Here is a 16,051-nt window from a genome sequence, read left to right on the forward strand (position 1 = left end):
CTTCTGCCCCCAGGGGGACCCCCAGGCTGCAGACAGAGGTGGGTCTGGGGTCTGCCTGGGGCTGCTCAGCCTCGGCTCTTACCTTCTCTCCTTTGAACCCTGGAACACCCTGAGGGCAGAAGGAGAGGGTGCCGCGTTAGGGGGGCAGGGTTGGGAGACAGAGGCCAGGTGGAGCCTAGCAGCCAAGGGCCGGTTGGGGTAGGCTGCGGCCGGCACCTGGAAACCTGGGTGGACTCTGGACCCACACTCAGCAGAGGAGGCTGGACGAGGAGTCAGGCCAGAGCTTGGTTCTGGGGTGACCTGCACTACAGAGGTGCTTCTGCTTCTTGGTAACAGGGGCATGGGGTGCTGGGCTAGAGACATGGGAGAGGGTACGGGCAGTCTTCCCGAGACACCACCCGCTCCCCTGGCCCTCCCTGCCCCTGCCAGCCCCAGCCCTGGGCTGGCCCTGGGAACCTGCCTTGGGTCCTGGGAATCCAATGGGGCCCTCGATGCCTGGATCTCCCTGCAGAGAAAGAACAGTAAGCATGAGACGCCACCAGTCCTGGGTGGGGGTGGGGACGGCCGGGGCACGGGGCTGGGGTCACTCACCTGTCGCCCCTTCTGTCCGGGCTCTCCTGGCTCACCCATGTTGCCCTTGGCACCCTAGAGACAGACAACAGGGAGAGTGAGCTGAGGCAGGGTCAAGGACAGCCAGTTCATCAGCAAGTTGGCACGCGAAAGCCACTGGTCCCTCCCCGAGTAGAGACACCAGTCAGGTCAGCTGCCCCAGGGGTCCTGACAACATCAGACCAGGGTTTGTTTGGACTGCTCTTCTGAGCCTGATGGACAGCTTTCCGAGATGCCAAACCAGACGAGTAGCCTGGTGTGCAGCCCTCCTGCCCCGGGCTCCGGTTCTCCACCAGGCCTGTGGACAGTCACAGCACATCAATTCCTCTTGAAATAATCCAAAGGGTGTGATGGAGCAGGACCCTAAGTGACTTCAGACACCTCAGAGCGTCCCAAGACCACACAGAGGCGCTATTCCCTTGGAATCAGGATTTGGTCGCATAACTTAGAACTTAAGGCGCCCAGTTATCAAGGTGCTTCTAACGTCAGGGCAAAGAAGGGGGAGAGGGGAGAATCAGAGGCCACAGGACGGTGGGAGGGAAGGCAGCAGGGCAAGGGGCAGCGGCTCGCGGGGCCACTCGGCTGTGTGGGCTCTGGTCCCCTGGCTCCCACCATCAGGACGTGGCCACTGCCCCTGGGTGCTCAAGGCTGCCCCAAGTGGCAGATTCACTCCTGGCTGGGGCAGGTGGGCCTTGCTGCCAGGACTGGGACAGGGTGTGGCCTGTGGCCTGGAGAAGGCGACCCTGGACGTGGGTCATTGGACACCACTTGTCACCTTGCTGTGTGACAGCGTCCCTGTGAGTCTCCTTAGACACCCATTCTCCTCCTGTGGCAGTTCCCTCAAGCTTTCTGTGGCTCTCACGGACCCTAGGAGTGGGCTTGAGATCTCATCCCACACGCCTCTGCCGCCAGGAAGCAGGGCAGGGGTGAGGCAGTCCCGAGCGGTCAGCAGCCCTGTCGGCAGGAGCGTGCGTCCTGTTGTGTACAAAGGTCTGCATGTGGCTTACTGGAGCCTGATCTCAGTGACCTTGCTTACTCGCAGAAGTATTCCAACAGCACATCTTGGACTCAATACCTTTATTCTATTTATTTATTCTTATGTGGTGCTGAGGATCGAACCCAGGGCCTCGCAAGGGCTAGGCAAACGCTCTACTGCTGAGCCACAACCCCAGCCTCAACAGCGTATCTTAAAGGTTTTTAAGAAGTTCCTACTTTTCTCAAAATCTCGTTTTTTCCAGGTTGGAAGTGTTGAGACCGTCCACAGCATGGCTGGCCTCCAAGGTGGAGTTCAGACAGGTTCGGAGGTGTGTCCCCCTGAGCCATTCGGGCAGCTCACCTTCTGTCCACGGTAGCCCTTGGGGCCTGGTGGTCCAGGGATCTCCAGACAGCTCACCTTGTAGCACTGGAATGAGAAGGTGGGGGACAGTGGGTCAAGCAGGTGGGACAAGCCGCCTGGGATCCTGGGCCAGGATGGAGCGGCAGACGCACGATCCCAGGGGCAGACGCGGGCTTCCAGAGAGGCTTCCAGGCCAGGGTGGGAAAAGCGAGGCCGAGTTCAGCCACGATGGGCAGTCACAAGTATTAAAGAGCAGTGGGCACTGGCTAAGCACCATCTGTATGCAGGGACCACACCCACTGTGCTTGCAGCTGTTCTGGGGACAGGCGGTGACCTCAGATGCCTGCTCCCTTTCCTGGGAGCCGGAGCTGAGGCCACACAGACATGGGGGGATGTCCAGGCCACTTGCAGCTGCAGGCCCCAGTGGGCACACTGCTGCCTGCCTCCTCCTGACCTGCCAGGTGGCTGGGGCTCCCAGTCTGGGCTGGACACAGCCTGCCAGCTGTGGGCAGGACTCTCGGCGCCCAGGCTGACTGCGCTGAGTCGATGCCTATGGCAGACCCCCGGGGCTGAAGTGGTCTGGCTGGGCCCAGAGTCCTCCCTCCAGACTCAGGTGTCCGTGGCCCACGGTGCACGATGCCCCCTTCTTCCTCTGCTCCAGTCCCCAAGGGCTAGAGTGCAGGTGTGGTCCTCTCTGCTGGGTCCGCAGCTCAGAGACCCAGAGCATGAAGTGGCCAGGGCTGGGGGGCTGGGAAGTGTCACTCACCTCTCCATAGGCTTCGTGTTTCTGCGGGAGAGAGAGAGAGACCTGGTCAGCCGCAGTCTGGGGTACACGTCGTGCCTGCGTCTAGACTGCAGACCCAGGACTCAGGCCTGCCGGGGCCTCACCTCCCTCAGGGTCCTCACACACACAGGGGTACACCGAGGCCTGCCCGCACAGGTCTGAGGCCTCTGGGCAGCCCCGGCCTGGCGCTGCGTACCATGACCTTGATAATGCGGTTGATGGTGTCCTGGTCGATCTCGGTGGACTCGGGCCGCATGGTGGCATAGTTGTTGCGGTAGAGCTCGTGGGGGGCGCTGGCGATATCCCGAAGGCCCTGCTCATTCAGGTTCCTGTTGGGGGCCACAGCAAAGAGCCGGATGCCCTCCTCGCGGGCCCGCTCAGCCTGCAGCTTGATGCCCCCACATGGGCTGCCGGTGACGTGGCCATCGGTGATGACCACAGCGAAGTTGACCACACCGCGGCCCACGTGCTGCCGGATCTCCTGGGTCATGTTGGCCAGCGCGCAGTCCGTGAAGGTGCCCCGGCGGAAGGAGCGGATGTTCTGCAGGCTCTTGGTGAAGGAGGCCCGGTCACTGCCTGGAGGGCTGAACACCTCCACCTGGTCCGAGAAGTGCAGGCCGCCGTAGCGCCAACTCAGGGCCACCTGGTCCAGGTAGAACTCGTTCTGCAGCTGGCTGATGAACTGCGGCACAAACTGCTGCATGTGGTAGAGCAGGCTGTCCGTGGGGGACTGCATGGTCACGCTCTCCGAGGTGTCCAGCACGAAGTACACGTTGACGGGGCAGTCGGCCTTCTCTGGGGGGCAGGGACCCATCAGGCCAGCCAGCCCAGGCTGCCGCCCGGGCCTGCCAGTGCCCTGTGCTCACCACCCACGTCCCAGGGTCCCAGCCACCCCTGGTACCTGGGCAGTTGTTGTTCCGCTCAGAAGCGCCCCCCGAGATGACCTCCTGCTGCTGGGCCTGGAGGAGCCCCAGGAGCCCCCCGAGCAGGAGCACGGAGAAGGGGCCCTGGAGCATCTTGGCAGCGGTCGTGGGCCCTGAGGTCCTGCAACAGGAGAAGGGCTGTGCAGAGGGCACCCAGCACAAGGCACAGCCCTCCTGTGCTGACGCACACCACGGGTCAGCGCCTCCTGGGGCAGAGGCCCAGGCCTGGGCTGGGCAGCTGGGCCTCCCCCCCTGCCTGTGGGGCTGCAGACTTGCAGAGGGCACACCTGGGCTCAGTTCTGGGTGGGATCTGGATGATGGAGACCCTCCCTGCCCTCTGGAGCCAAGCACCTAGGAAGACAGACCCAGGGGAGCCGGATCAAAACAGCAGCGGCCAGCATCTCCCACCCACACGCTCCGGGGGAGGCTGCTGGCCTCACACGGGAGGCAGTTCCCAGCCCCACGTGTGTCCCTGGAGTCCCTCTGCCTCTGGCCCCATGCGCGTTGTACATGGCCACCGCTAGTCTGGCTCTCTGTGGGTGCCTAACAGCCGGGGGCCTCTCAGAGCACACTCCCTGGTGTCCAGTGGCTGGGTCTGAACTCGGGAGGCCAGAGTTGGCCCCTCTGTCCCCGTTGGCCTGTCATCCCCAGAGCACCCAGCTGCACAGGCTCGAGGACTGTCTGAGATGCTGATTCAAGGAGGTGTGCAGAGGTCTGTGTCCCACCGTCACCAAGGTTGTCACAGGCTGTGACGCTGGGAGGGGTGGAGCTGCCGGGGCCCCGAGGGGCTGTACTGCCCCCTCCCTCCATGTGGATGGGATGACCCAGGGCCCAGCCCCTGGCTGCGCCAGAGGTGAGGGCTGGGAGGACACAGTGAAGGACTGTCACCAGGCTGTCCAGCCGCCTGTAGCCCTTGTCCCCTCCCAGCAGGCTGAGGACAGTCCTTCCCCATGGGAGACCACTGGAGAAGGGGCACTAACACCGTTAAGAGATGGACTCTCCAACTTAAATTCCAGAAAGCTGCTGAGGCCGAGAGGCACTTCCGGACTGGTCTTCAGACCATCCCAGCTGGAAAAGTGGGGACTGTGAGTGACAGGCTTGGCACCAGAGACGGCGGAACCGTCCCAGGGCTCAGGGAAGGGGGCAGCGGGGGCCGAGGCCCCAGGACAGAGCCTGGCGTGCGTGCGATGGAGGAAGGGACGCAGGGGCAGCTGCGGGGGAGGCCACGGGCCGGCGGGGGCTCCTGCGGGAGCGCAGGCCTGGCTCTTGGGTGGCAGAGACAGAGGCACAGGAGACCCCCGAGGAGAGCCCAGTCGCACAGAGGCAGGCCACCCTGGTGCCTGGTGGGGCCCGACGCCCTCAGCACTCCTGCAGCTGCCGGAGGCCAGCACAGCAGAGAGAGGGTGGCGCGGGCCGTGGAAGGCACTTGGTCTGGGGCCCCCCGGGGCTGCCCCTCACACAGATGCCTGGAGACCCAGCTCTGCCGCCGGCAGCCACAGTGGGGCGCCCGGAAACAAAGCCCTCGGTCCTGACTGCACACCTGCACCTCTTGGGAGATCCTCAGCCAGACCACCCACTCGGCCCCTGGACTCCCCCCGAAGAGACCGAGGGCCCAGAAGCTACTGATCTGCTTCCATCAGTGGGAGCAGCAGAAAACGTTACGGGAACACGGCATACGCCGGGGAGAAGACAGGCTTCACCACAAAGAGGACGCTTAAACGCATCCAGACGGGGGCTGGGACTGTGGCTCAGCGGTACAGCGCTCCCCTAGCCCGGGTGGGACCCAGGTTCCATCCTCAGCACCGCATAAAAAAAGGCATTGTGCTGTGTCCATCTACACCTAAAAAATAAATGTTAAAAAAAACCCAACAACATCCAGGTGGAGGGAAAATGCGGATTTTTTTTCCCCTGAGGAATACATTAGAAAATGTAAATCTTGGGGCTGGGGATGTGGCTCAAGCGGTAGCGCGCTCGCCTGGCATGTGCGCGGCCCGGGTTCGATCCTCAGCACCACATACAAACAAAGATGTTGTGTCCGCCGAAAACTGAAAAATAAATATTAAAATTCTCTCTCTCCCTCTCTCTTTAAAAAAAAAAAGAAAAATGTAAATCTGGCTTTTGAATAAGAAATTGTCCATATATCTTAAACAGATATTAAGAAAATCAGTTATTTCTAACCCAGTTGGGTGTGTGGAGCGTGCCTGTGATCCTAGCAATTACGGCTGCTGAGGCAGAAGGATTGCAAGTTTGAGGCTACCCTGGGCAACTTAGGAAGACTCTACCTCAAAATAAAAATAAAAAGGCTAGGGGTGTGTAGCTCAGTGGTTAAGCACTCCTGGGTTCAGTCCCCAGTACCAAAAAACAAAAAAACAAACCCAGTTATTTCTAACTGAATCTACAATTGAATGCAATTTTAGTCAAAATCTCCAGGATTAGCTTTGTCTTTGCTGGTGGGACAGCCAACAGACCCCACCACGCTGTGCACACAGAATGCAGCCCCAAGGGGACTGCTGGCCTGCAGTGGAGGGCAGGCAGGGCTCCCTGGGGGGGGGGCACAGGGTGAGCTCTGAGTGCAGCGCAGGAACCATCCCTCAGGAAAACAGAAGGGACCTTCTGAGACCCCTGACCCACAGGACACCCGCCCCCTCTCACTGATCAGCCCTTGGAGAGTGGCTCTCCCCGCCCAGAGAGGAGGAACCAGGTCCACTGCAGGACCCCCCTGCCCCCTCGCCCCCCGCCCCCGCCAGCTGGTGGCTAAGGTCGGAACCCAGCAATGGGGCTCTGGTCTGGCTCTCCACACGAGTGTCCCCCACAGGGTGGCCAGCACTTCACTTTCTGACATGTGGGTGGAGTTGGGGGTGCCTGCCCCCATGCTGCTGTCCAGTCTCCCCGTGCAGGGAGCCCTCTTGAGGCCCTCCTGGTCTGCAGGACTTTTCCTGGTTGAAGTCCACTTTGTCCTGCTCTCTGTGGCCATTTGCACGACACCTCCCCCCCCGTCGTTCTTCCCTTCCAATCTGCTGTGTGTGAATCTGAAGCGAGTCTCCTGTTTGATCACAGTTTTCAAAATCCATCTACCAATCTCTGTCTTTTGATTGGAGAGTTTAGTCCACTTCCAAAATCTAAAGTGACTACTGATGAAGAAAGACCTCTTCCACTGGCATTTATTTTATACATACCGTATGGCTTTTTGTCCCTGATTTTCTGCATGCGACTGCTATCTTCCTTTGTGTTAATTGATTTTGGTAGTGAGACATTTAGATCCTTTTCTCATTCCCTTCACATTTGTTTATTGTTTATTTTCTTTGTGGTTACCATGGGGATTACATTTAACGTCCTAAAGTTGAAATGCTGAATTTATACCAGCTGAACTTCAGTGACATACGAAAGCTCTGCTTCTTTAACAGCTCTGTCCCCATCCCTTTCAACTATGATGTCACAAAACCACCTCTTTACAGAGCTGTCCCTCAGTGCCGGAGGGAAGTGGCCCAGGATCCTGTGGTCAAGGCCTCTCACAGCATGCTGCAGTGTTCACGTGGAACCCGCTCACCTCTCCAGTCTGGAACACCGGCACATGCAGACAGCACGCTCTGTCAACAGCGGCCACGCTGTGCTGTTTGGAAATGGCGACGAGCAGGGGAAGCCTGCCATATTCAGTGCAGATATGACTTTTTCCAAAGATTTTCAATCTGCTGTTGATTAAATGTGTGTGGGTGGAACCCACAGATGTGGAGGCTCTCCGTGTATTGTGCCAAAACTACTCATGCTTTTAGTGCATTTGTTTCTTAAACTGCTTAGCAGATAAAATGTGGAATTGCAAACCAAGGTCACAACACTAGCTGTTAGAGAAACATTATTTTCATTTAGAAACATCAGTCCTTAGGCACATAGAAAACTACGCTGGAGGCCCGTCGCTCTCTGTTCCACCAGCCTTCACCACGGCCACGTCTTGACCTCTGCTGAGGGCCCTGTGTCCCCATGTGCCAGGTCCCCACGTCACACCCTGCACTTCCTGCAGAGGGTCTGGCCTGGTGGCTCTGGAGATGCTGCACACGGGCTTCGTGGGGGCGGGGGTTCGCCTCCTGCCCTGTGGATGTGTCAACTCACGGCTGACGACCTCCGACCTGTGCTAAGAAATGTGCTGGTGACACTGCGGAGGCTCCTCTGCCTGTCATGAGCATCCTCTCCTGCTGCTGTCTAAACCCCTGTCTTTTGAGCTTCATCACCAAGTGCTCCAGGTGGGTCTCGGAGTTCTTCTGCTTGGTGCTCACTGTTTCTTGGGGTTCACAGTCTTGTTGGTCCCCAGGCTCATGGCGTTTTCTCTCATCCATGACCCTTCACTGTTCGTGGCCCCTCAGCTCCCTCTTCCCCCGGGACTTCTGCAGTGCACAGCCTGGTCCTCCTGCTGGTACGCACGGGTCCCTGAGCCTGTGCTTCTTTCCTTCTCGCCAACCTTTCTTCTTTCCTTAGACTCAGCAGTTTCCCTTGTTCTATTTCAGATTCACTGATTCTTCCTTCTTTCTGCTGAAATCTGCCTTTGACCCCTCTGGTGACCTTTTATTTCCGCTGAACTTCTCAGCTCCAGAGCTGCCTTTGGGTTTCTTTTTGGTTTCTGGGCTCTTCACTCATATCTCCATTTGGTTCATACATGTTTTCTCGACTTTCCCGCATCCTTTTACTCTTTAGGACAGTCGTTTCAGAGTCTTTGTCTCGTAGATCTGCCACAGTTTCTGGTGGTTTATCAGCCTCCGTGTGTCTGGCCATACTTTGTGGACACCTGGATGTTTGAATCCAGGAATGTGGCAGCCTGGACACCAGGCTCTTCCCCTTCCTGGCACCTGCTGCTTTTTACTTCAAAACAGAGAGGAAGGAGTGCCATGACCCACTGACCGACGCTGTGATCGTGTGCAGGAAACCGTAAAGACCCCATAGAAACACCACTAAAAACCCCACAAAGTAGCAAGATTCAAACCCAACACAAAAACCAGCTGCACTTCTGTACACGAACAACCCGAAAGAAAGCAAAAAAACATTTTACTATTGCATCAAAAAGAATAAGATATTCAGAGGTTAAGCTGGAGGTGGAAGGCTCACACAGTGAACCTACCAGACACTGCTGAAGGGAATCAAAAGAGGCATAGGTAAAGGGACAGAGGCTCCATGCTCAGGAATCAGAAGACTCAACATCGTCACATGGCAGACTGCCCAAATCCATCTATGGGTTGACCGCGACCCATACTGAAACTCCCGTGAAAGGCAGCTGGGAGTGGGACCTGCCCAAGACTCTCCTACAAGACCTCCTGCCTCTCTCTAACTGGACTGCTCTCTCCACTTTCATTCATGACTCAGTAATCGGAGTCTTCTCTCTCTCTCTTTCCAGCTGTCATCCCAGACACTGAGGAGGCTGAGGCAGGAGGATAGCAAGTTCCAAACCAGCCTCAGCAACTTATCAAGGCCCCAGGAACTTGGCAAGACCCTGTCTCAAAATAAAAACTAAAAAGAGGTGGGGATGCAGCTCGGTGGTTGCGGCCTCTGGGTCTAATCCCTGGAACCCAAACAAGCAAATAGACAAACAGCAACCACCCGAAAATCCATATGAAATCTCAAGGAATCCAAGGAGCCGAGACCATCTCGAAAATGAAGAAAGCCAGAGGACCCTCACTTCTTGACTTCAAAACTCACTGCAAAGCTATAGCCACCTTGGGGCTGGGGAGGTGGCTCAAGCGGTAGCGCGCTCGCCTGGCGTGCGTGCAGCCCAGGTTCGATCCTCAGCACCACATACCAACAAAGATGTTGTGTCCGCCGAAAACTAAAAAATAAATATTAAAAAAAATTCTCTCTCTCTGTCTCTCTCTTTCTCTTAAAAAAAAAAAAAAAGCCACAGCCACCGACCCAGAGTGTTGCGGGCAGAGTCGAGGTTCATGAGAGAGCCCAGACACGCGATGTGGTTCTTAACAAGGGCACGAAGATCAGCCAAGTGGGGGGGGTCTTTCCTCAGCTGGGAAATGGCACCCACAGTTAGATCCTTCCTTGACCCCACACATAAACTAGCTTGAAACAGGTCTGTGACCTGCACAGGACACGCCCAGAACCATAAAACTCCGAGAACACAGGGCAGTGACCTCGCACCCTGACATTGGCAGTGACTCGTCAAGTCTGGCAGAGTCACAGGCAGCAGAAGCAAAACCAGACCCAACTCACAAAACTAAAATGCTGGCGTCACCAGGCGCCATGGACAGAGCGTCCAGGGAATCCACAGAACCGGAGGAGGCGCCGTGGTCCTGCATGGCATGGGGCTGGTGTCCGGAACGCATAAAGAACCCCCGAGCCTAACAACATTGCCAGCAGCCTGAATCAAACGCGGGCCCAGGCCCTAAAGGACACGCATGGCCAACAGGCAGGCGAGAAGCTGCTCAGCTCCACTGTCATCAGGCCAAAGCCAGGGGAGACGCCCTTGCCCGCCAGCGTTGCTCCCACAAGACAGAAATCAGAGGGCAGCACCGTCAGAGGCACGGGCAGCAGCTGGAGCCTGGCACGTGCTCCAGCAGCCACTCCCGGGAGTGTCCAGGCGCACTGCCGGCCAGGGTCTCCAGGGGTCCCGCACACTCAGGCTCAGTGGCACCCTTCACAGCAGTGAGAGCCTGGAGCCACCAGCTGTCCAGCCACAGGTGGAGGGAGATATGGACCAGAGATGCTCCGCGGGGCAGCCCTGTTTTAAAAAGGAAGGAGACCTAGGGACTTCACATTAAGTGAAGTAAGCCAGGCACAAGAGGACCAAAATCACAGGAGCCACCACGGGCATCTCCGGCACTAGTCAGATGCACAGGGACAGAGGGGAGGACGCACTACCGGGGACTCCTGTGCAGTGGGCTTCAGTTGGGGGTGGTGCCCAGCACGGGGTGTGACCACGCCTTCCAGTCCTGGTGCACCACGGGGATCTGAAAGGTCACTGCAGTCTGGCGTGGTCGGGCCATGACCCGCTCAGACAGCAAGGCCAGCCTTCTGAGCAGGCACACCCCTGGGGCTGAGCTACGCTCACTGTTCCTTTGTAATCCTACCCCCTTGCCCTGTTTGGGATAGAATGTCCCATGGAAACGCCCTCTGTGTGTCCCCTTCTCTTGCTCTGCCCTTGGGTGTGGCCTTCCTAGGTGTCAGTCAACCTGCTGACAGTGGACATCAGGAAGCTGGACTCAGCCCCCTGAACCCTGACCCCCTGCCTCATTTGAATGGCTTCTCCTCAATAACAGGGGTCAATGCTCTCTTTTCACGGACCCCTAAGGTCAGAGGAGTCGTCACAGGACCCAAAGCAAAAGGTCTCTCTGTCTCTGTGTGGTCATTTCGTGCAGCCCAGTTCCCCTGGAGTGACCCTGAGTGTTTAGTCATGGGACGTGACAACTAGGGATGGAGGTGATAATACCAAACCGCACGCTTCAAACAGTTAGGACAGTAAGTTTTATGCTATGTGTACTTCACTGCAATAAAGAAGATCGTGGGGCTGGGTCGTGGCTCAGTGGTAGAGTGCTTGCCTACACATGTGGGGCGCTGGGTCCATCCCAGCACCACATAAAAATAAATAAATAAAATAAAGGTATTGGGTCCAACTACAACTAAAAAGAAAAGTGTGTGTGTGTGTGTGTGTGTCCTACAAATCAGCAAAAGCAAAAGGCACTCTGGGAACAGGGGAATCACAACCAGGCAACTTACAAGAGGATGGCAAATGCCAGTGGTCAGACTGCGCTGCTGAACCCAGAGACAGGGCTGGGCTGGGGCTCAGGGGCAGAGCGCTCACCTGGCATGTGGGCGGTGCGGGCCCCATCCTCAGCCTCACATAAAATAAATAAGTAAACAAAGATATTGTGTGTCCCTCTATCACTAAAATAATATTTTTAAAAAGACAAAACCCAAAGACACCCAGGGCAGACCCACAGCCCTGGGTCTTTCTCCCCAGGAGAAGGGCCCACAGGCCAGAAGAGCCCTCCCTGCACGCAGTCGCCAGGCCTTGCCCCACCCCTCCCGGGAGCATCTGGCCACGGGCTGGGAGGCCCCGACACTGTGCAGACCCCCGCTCACGGCAGCCTCTGTGGCAGGCTCAGGGGGCTGACCCCGTCTGGCTGGGCTTGGCTCTGGCCTCCAGGCTGCCCATGCAGAATGCTGCTTCTAACGTGGCCTGATCCCAGTGTGTCCTGAGGATAGGGACCCGGCTCCCAGGCCGGCTATGAGGAGCACTCCACGGCCCCTGCTGTCCCAGGTCCTACACCAGGGTCCCCGGCTTTGTGTGAATGCGTAAGAGAGGCAGAGGGCCGTGGAGGCCGTGGAGGCCGTGGAGGCCGTGGAAAAGGGAAGCATCTCACCATTTGTGTTTCCTTAAGATGATCACAAGAGCGGCTTCCCCAGCCCTTGAGCAGGGCCTGTGGTGTGGTGTACCGGGGTCTGCCCACCCCCCTGCCGTGTTCTAACACGAGGAAGCGAAGGCCCCTCTCGGGTGGTAGGTCCTTGTGCTGACCCTGTGACAACCCCTGCCCCTTCTAGGTGCAGGCCATCCCTCTCCACCCTGGACTCTGGGAGCTCCCCTGAGGCCCTCTGGTGCCATGGCCCCTGGGGGCGGCTGACACCAGTGCCTGGGGCTGGAGCCACGCTCATCGAGGGGGGACAAGGGCCAGGTGAAGTGCGCCTGGACTGTCCCCTGGGCGCCTGCCTCCCCCAAGGCCTGCAACAGCTTCCCCACCCGCTTGCATGCACCAGACACGTGTGGGGGCTCACTTTCCAAGACACACACACCCTGCAGAGGGACACACTGCCCAGTGCTCGGCCCCTCCAGCCTGCCCTGGGAAACTCGGCGTCACTCTTGCCAAGGGCCCCTGGGCCCAGGACCACGCCCTGTGTGCGCTGGCAGCAGCAGCCCCCACCCTCAGCCCACCAACGCAGCCTGCATCTTCTCTCCAAGGGGCCTGGGCCTGCCTTGCCTCTGGCCTTTGTGAAAGAAGGCAGGGCATAACCCCAAACCTTTCCTTTTTTTGGCAAGTGTGAGGGGCCTCCACGCCAGACTGAGGAACAGGGAAATCCGTGGGTCTCAGGCCTTCTGTTTGGGTCCTTGAGGTTCCCATGTGAGCCCCAGCCAGGCTGGTCCCCCTCTGGGGCAGTCCTCCTAGCCTGCGGGTGCTGGGGGTAGGGCTGCCCTGGTTCTAGGGTGGGTGGCAGCCCGAGGCTCACAGGGGCCCTGCTAGGGCCTGAGCACACTGTGGGCAGGGCCTAGCTGCAGGGCGCTCGGTTCCGCAGGACCCCCTCCCCAGCTGCCCAGGAGCTCCCAGGGCCACAGTGCTCCTTCCAGCAGGAGGAGCCTCTTCCCAGTGCCCAGAAGAGTGGCCAGCACCGCAGGACCTGTGCCCAGGTCCAAGTAAGGGGGGTCTTTCCACGAGGCGGTTTGGGCTCCTCAGCTCTCCCACGTTTCCAGGCAGGGATAAACCCAACCTGCGGCACACCCTGTCGGGGAGGGAGTCGGGCTGTCCCGGGTCCTCTGAGAGCGGGTCCCCTCCACAGCCTGCTGCCCCAGGTGCTGCGGGGAGAACAGCCAGGGCGGGCGCCAGGCGGGCTCAGGGCAGGCGCCCAGAGGCTGGAGCCCTGCCTGCTGCGCCTCTCGGACAGCTCACCCAGGCCCACGCTGGGCCCACCGATGGCACGGCCCGGCGGTGGCGGCGCTTACCTGGCTGCCTGGACACGGCCCGAGGAAGCTCTGGGTCCTGACCGCCCCAGATGCAGCTGCCGAGTGGGCAGGAGAAAGGGAGGGGACAGAAGGAGGGGCCGCGGGAGGGGCCGCGGGGCCGCCCACTTTGTCCCTGCCAGCCCGCCCTGGGTGCACTGGACAGGCGGCCACCTGGAGGCGCTGCGGCCCTGTGGATGACCGGGAGGGGTTCCCTGCCAGGGGGTCAGAGGAGAGCAGGGGCTGGAGCTGGGAGAGAGAGGAGGAGATGGGGCAGGAGGAGGAGATGGGGCAGGAGGAGGTGATGGGGCAGGAGGAGGAGATGGGGGAGGAGGAGGAGATGGGGCAGGAGGAGATGGGGCAGGAGGAGGAGATGGTGCAGGAGGAGGAGATGGGGGAGGAGGAGGAGATGGGGCAGGAGGAGATGGGGCAGGAGGAGATGGGGCAGGAGGAGGAGATGGGGCAGGAGGAGGAGATGGGGCAGGAGGAGGAGATGGGGCAGGAGGAGGAGATGGGGCAGGAGGAGGAGATGGGGCAGGAGGAGATGGGGCAGGAGGAGGAGATGGTGCAGGAGGAGGAGATGGGGGAGGAGGAGGAGATGGTGCAGGAGGAGGAGATGGGGCAGGAGGAGGAGATGGGGGAGGAGGAGGAGATGGGGCAGGGGGAGGAGATGGGGCAGGAGGAGGAGATGGGGCAGGAGGAGGAGATGGGGCAGGAGGAGGAGATGGGGCAGGAGGAGATGGTGCAGGAGGAGGAGATGGGGTAGGAGGAGATGGGGCAGGAGGAGATGGGGCAGGAGGAGGAGATGGGGGAGGAGGAGGGAGAGAAGATGAGGGAGGAGGAGATGGGGCAGGAGGAGATGGGGGAGGGGGAGGAGATGGGGCAGGAGGAGATGGGGCAGGAGGAGGAGATGGGGCAGGAGGAGATGGGGCAGGAGGAGATGGGGCAGGAGGAGGAGATGGGGGAGGAGGAGGAGATGGGGCAGGAGGAGGAGATGGGGCAGGAGGAGGAGATGGGGGAGGGGGAGGAGATGGGGCAGGAGGAGATGGAGGAGGAGGAGGAGATGGGGCAGGAGGAGGAGATGGGGCAGGAGGAGGAGATGGGGCAGGAGGAGGGAGAGAAGATGAGGGAGGAGGAGATGGGGCAGGAGGAGATGGGGGAGGGGGAGGAGATGGGGCAGGAGGAGATGGGGCAGGAGGAGGAGATGGTGCAGGAGGAGGAGATGGGGCAGGAGGAGATGGGGGAGGAGGAGGAGATGGTGCAGGAGGAGGAGATGGGGCAGGAGGAGGAGATGGGGCAGGAGGAGGAGATGGGGCAGGAGGAGATGGGGCAGGAGGAGGAGATGGTGCAGGAGGAGGAGATGGGGGAGGAGGAGGAGATGGTGCAGGAGGAGGAGATGGGGCAGGAGGAGGAGATGGGGCAGGAGGAGGAGATGGGGCAGGAGGAGGAGATGGTGCAGGAGGAGGAGATGGGGCAGGAGGAGATGGGGCAGGAGGAGGAGATGGGGCAGGAGGAGGAGATGGGGCAGGAGGAGATGGGGCAGGAGGAGGAGATGGGGCAGGAGGAGGAGATGGGGCAGGAGGAGAGATGGTGCAGGAGCAGGAGATGGGGCAGGAGGAGGAGATGGGGGAGGAGGAGGAGATGGTGCAGGAGGAGGAGATGGGGGAGGAGGAGGAGATGGTGCAGGAGGAGGAGATGGGGCAGGAGGAGGAGATGGGGCAGGAGGAGGAGATGGTGCAGGAGGAGGAGATGGGGCAGGAGGAGGAGATGGGGCAGGAGGAGAGATGGTGCAGGAGCAGGAGATGGGGCAGGAGGAGGAGATGGGGCAGGAGGAGGAGATGGTGCAGGAGGAGAGATGGTGCAGGAGGAGGAGATGGGGCAGGAGGAGATGGGGCAGGAGGAGGAGATGGGGCAGGGGGAGGAGATGGGGGAGGAGGAGGAGATGGGGCAGGAGGAGGAGATGGGGCAGGAGGAGGAGATGGTGCAGGAGGAGGAGATGGGGCAGGGGGAGGAGATGGGGCAGGAGGAGGAGATGGGGCAGGAGGAGGAGATGGGGGAGGAGGAGGAGATGGGGCAGGGGGAGGAGATGGGGCAGGAGGAGGAGATGGTGCAGGAGGAGGAGATGGTGCAGGGGGAGGAGATGGGGCAGGGGGAGGAGATGGGGCAGGAGGAGGAGATGGGGCAGGAGGAGGAGATGGGGGAGGAGGAGGAGATGGGGCAGGGGGAGGAGATGGGGCAGGGGGAGGAGATGGGGCAGGAGGAGGAGATGGGGCAGGAGGAGGAGATGGGGCAGGAGGAGATGGTGCAGGAGGAGGAGATGGGGCAGGGGGAGGAGATGGGGGAGGAGGAGGAGATGGGGCAGGAGGAGGAGATGGAGCAGGAGGAGGAGATTGTGCAGGAGGAGGAGATGGGGCAGGGGGAGGAGATGGGGCAGGAGGAGGAGATGCGGCAGGAGGAGGAGATGGGGCAGGAGGAGGAGATGGGGCAGGAGGAGGAGATGGTGCAGGAGGAGAGATGGTGCAGGAGCAGGAGATGGGGCAGGAGGAGGAGATGGGGGAGGAGCAGGAGATGGTGCAGGAGGAGGAGATGGGGCAGGAGGAGGAGATGGGGCAGGAGGAGGGAGAGAAGGAGATTGGGGAGGAGGAGATGGGGCAGGAGGAGGAGATGGGGCAGGAGGAGATGGGGCAGGAGGAGAAGACGGGGTA

At 59.9% G+C, this 16,051-nt stretch overlaps 1 protein-coding gene across 2 annotated transcripts in view; it reads right to left on the reverse strand.

Annotated features, from left to right (window-relative positions):
• The window catches only part of Col6a2 (collagen type VI alpha 2 chain), a 28,826-nt gene extending 15,413 nt beyond the window's left edge, over nucleotides 1-13,413 (reverse strand). For both annotated transcript variants that reach the window (XM_027922257.2, XM_027922258.2), the window contains exons 1-8: nucleotides 13,350-13,413; nucleotides 3,631-3,773; nucleotides 2,926-3,524; nucleotides 2,712-2,732; nucleotides 1,946-2,011; nucleotides 592-645; nucleotides 461-505; nucleotides 83-109 (exon numbers count right to left, since the gene is read on the reverse strand). In XM_027922257.2, the coding sequence (XP_027778058.2) occupies nucleotides 83-109; nucleotides 461-505; nucleotides 592-645; nucleotides 1,946-2,011; nucleotides 2,712-2,732; nucleotides 2,926-3,524; nucleotides 3,631-3,745 (927 nt within the window). In that variant the 5' untranslated portion in view covers nucleotides 3,746-3,773; nucleotides 13,350-13,413. The remainder of the gene's footprint in view (nucleotides 1-82; nucleotides 110-460; nucleotides 506-591; nucleotides 646-1,945; nucleotides 2,012-2,711; nucleotides 2,733-2,925; nucleotides 3,525-3,630; nucleotides 3,774-13,349) is intronic.
• Between the last annotated feature and the right edge of the window lie 2,638 nt (nucleotides 13,414-16,051).

The sequence above is a fragment of the Marmota flaviventris genome, chromosome 8, assembly GCF_047511675.1.
Source record: "Marmota flaviventris isolate mMarFla1 chromosome 8, mMarFla1.hap1, whole genome shotgun sequence".
In the NCBI taxonomy this organism is placed as follows: Eukaryota; Metazoa; Chordata; class Mammalia; order Rodentia; family Sciuridae; genus Marmota; species Marmota flaviventris.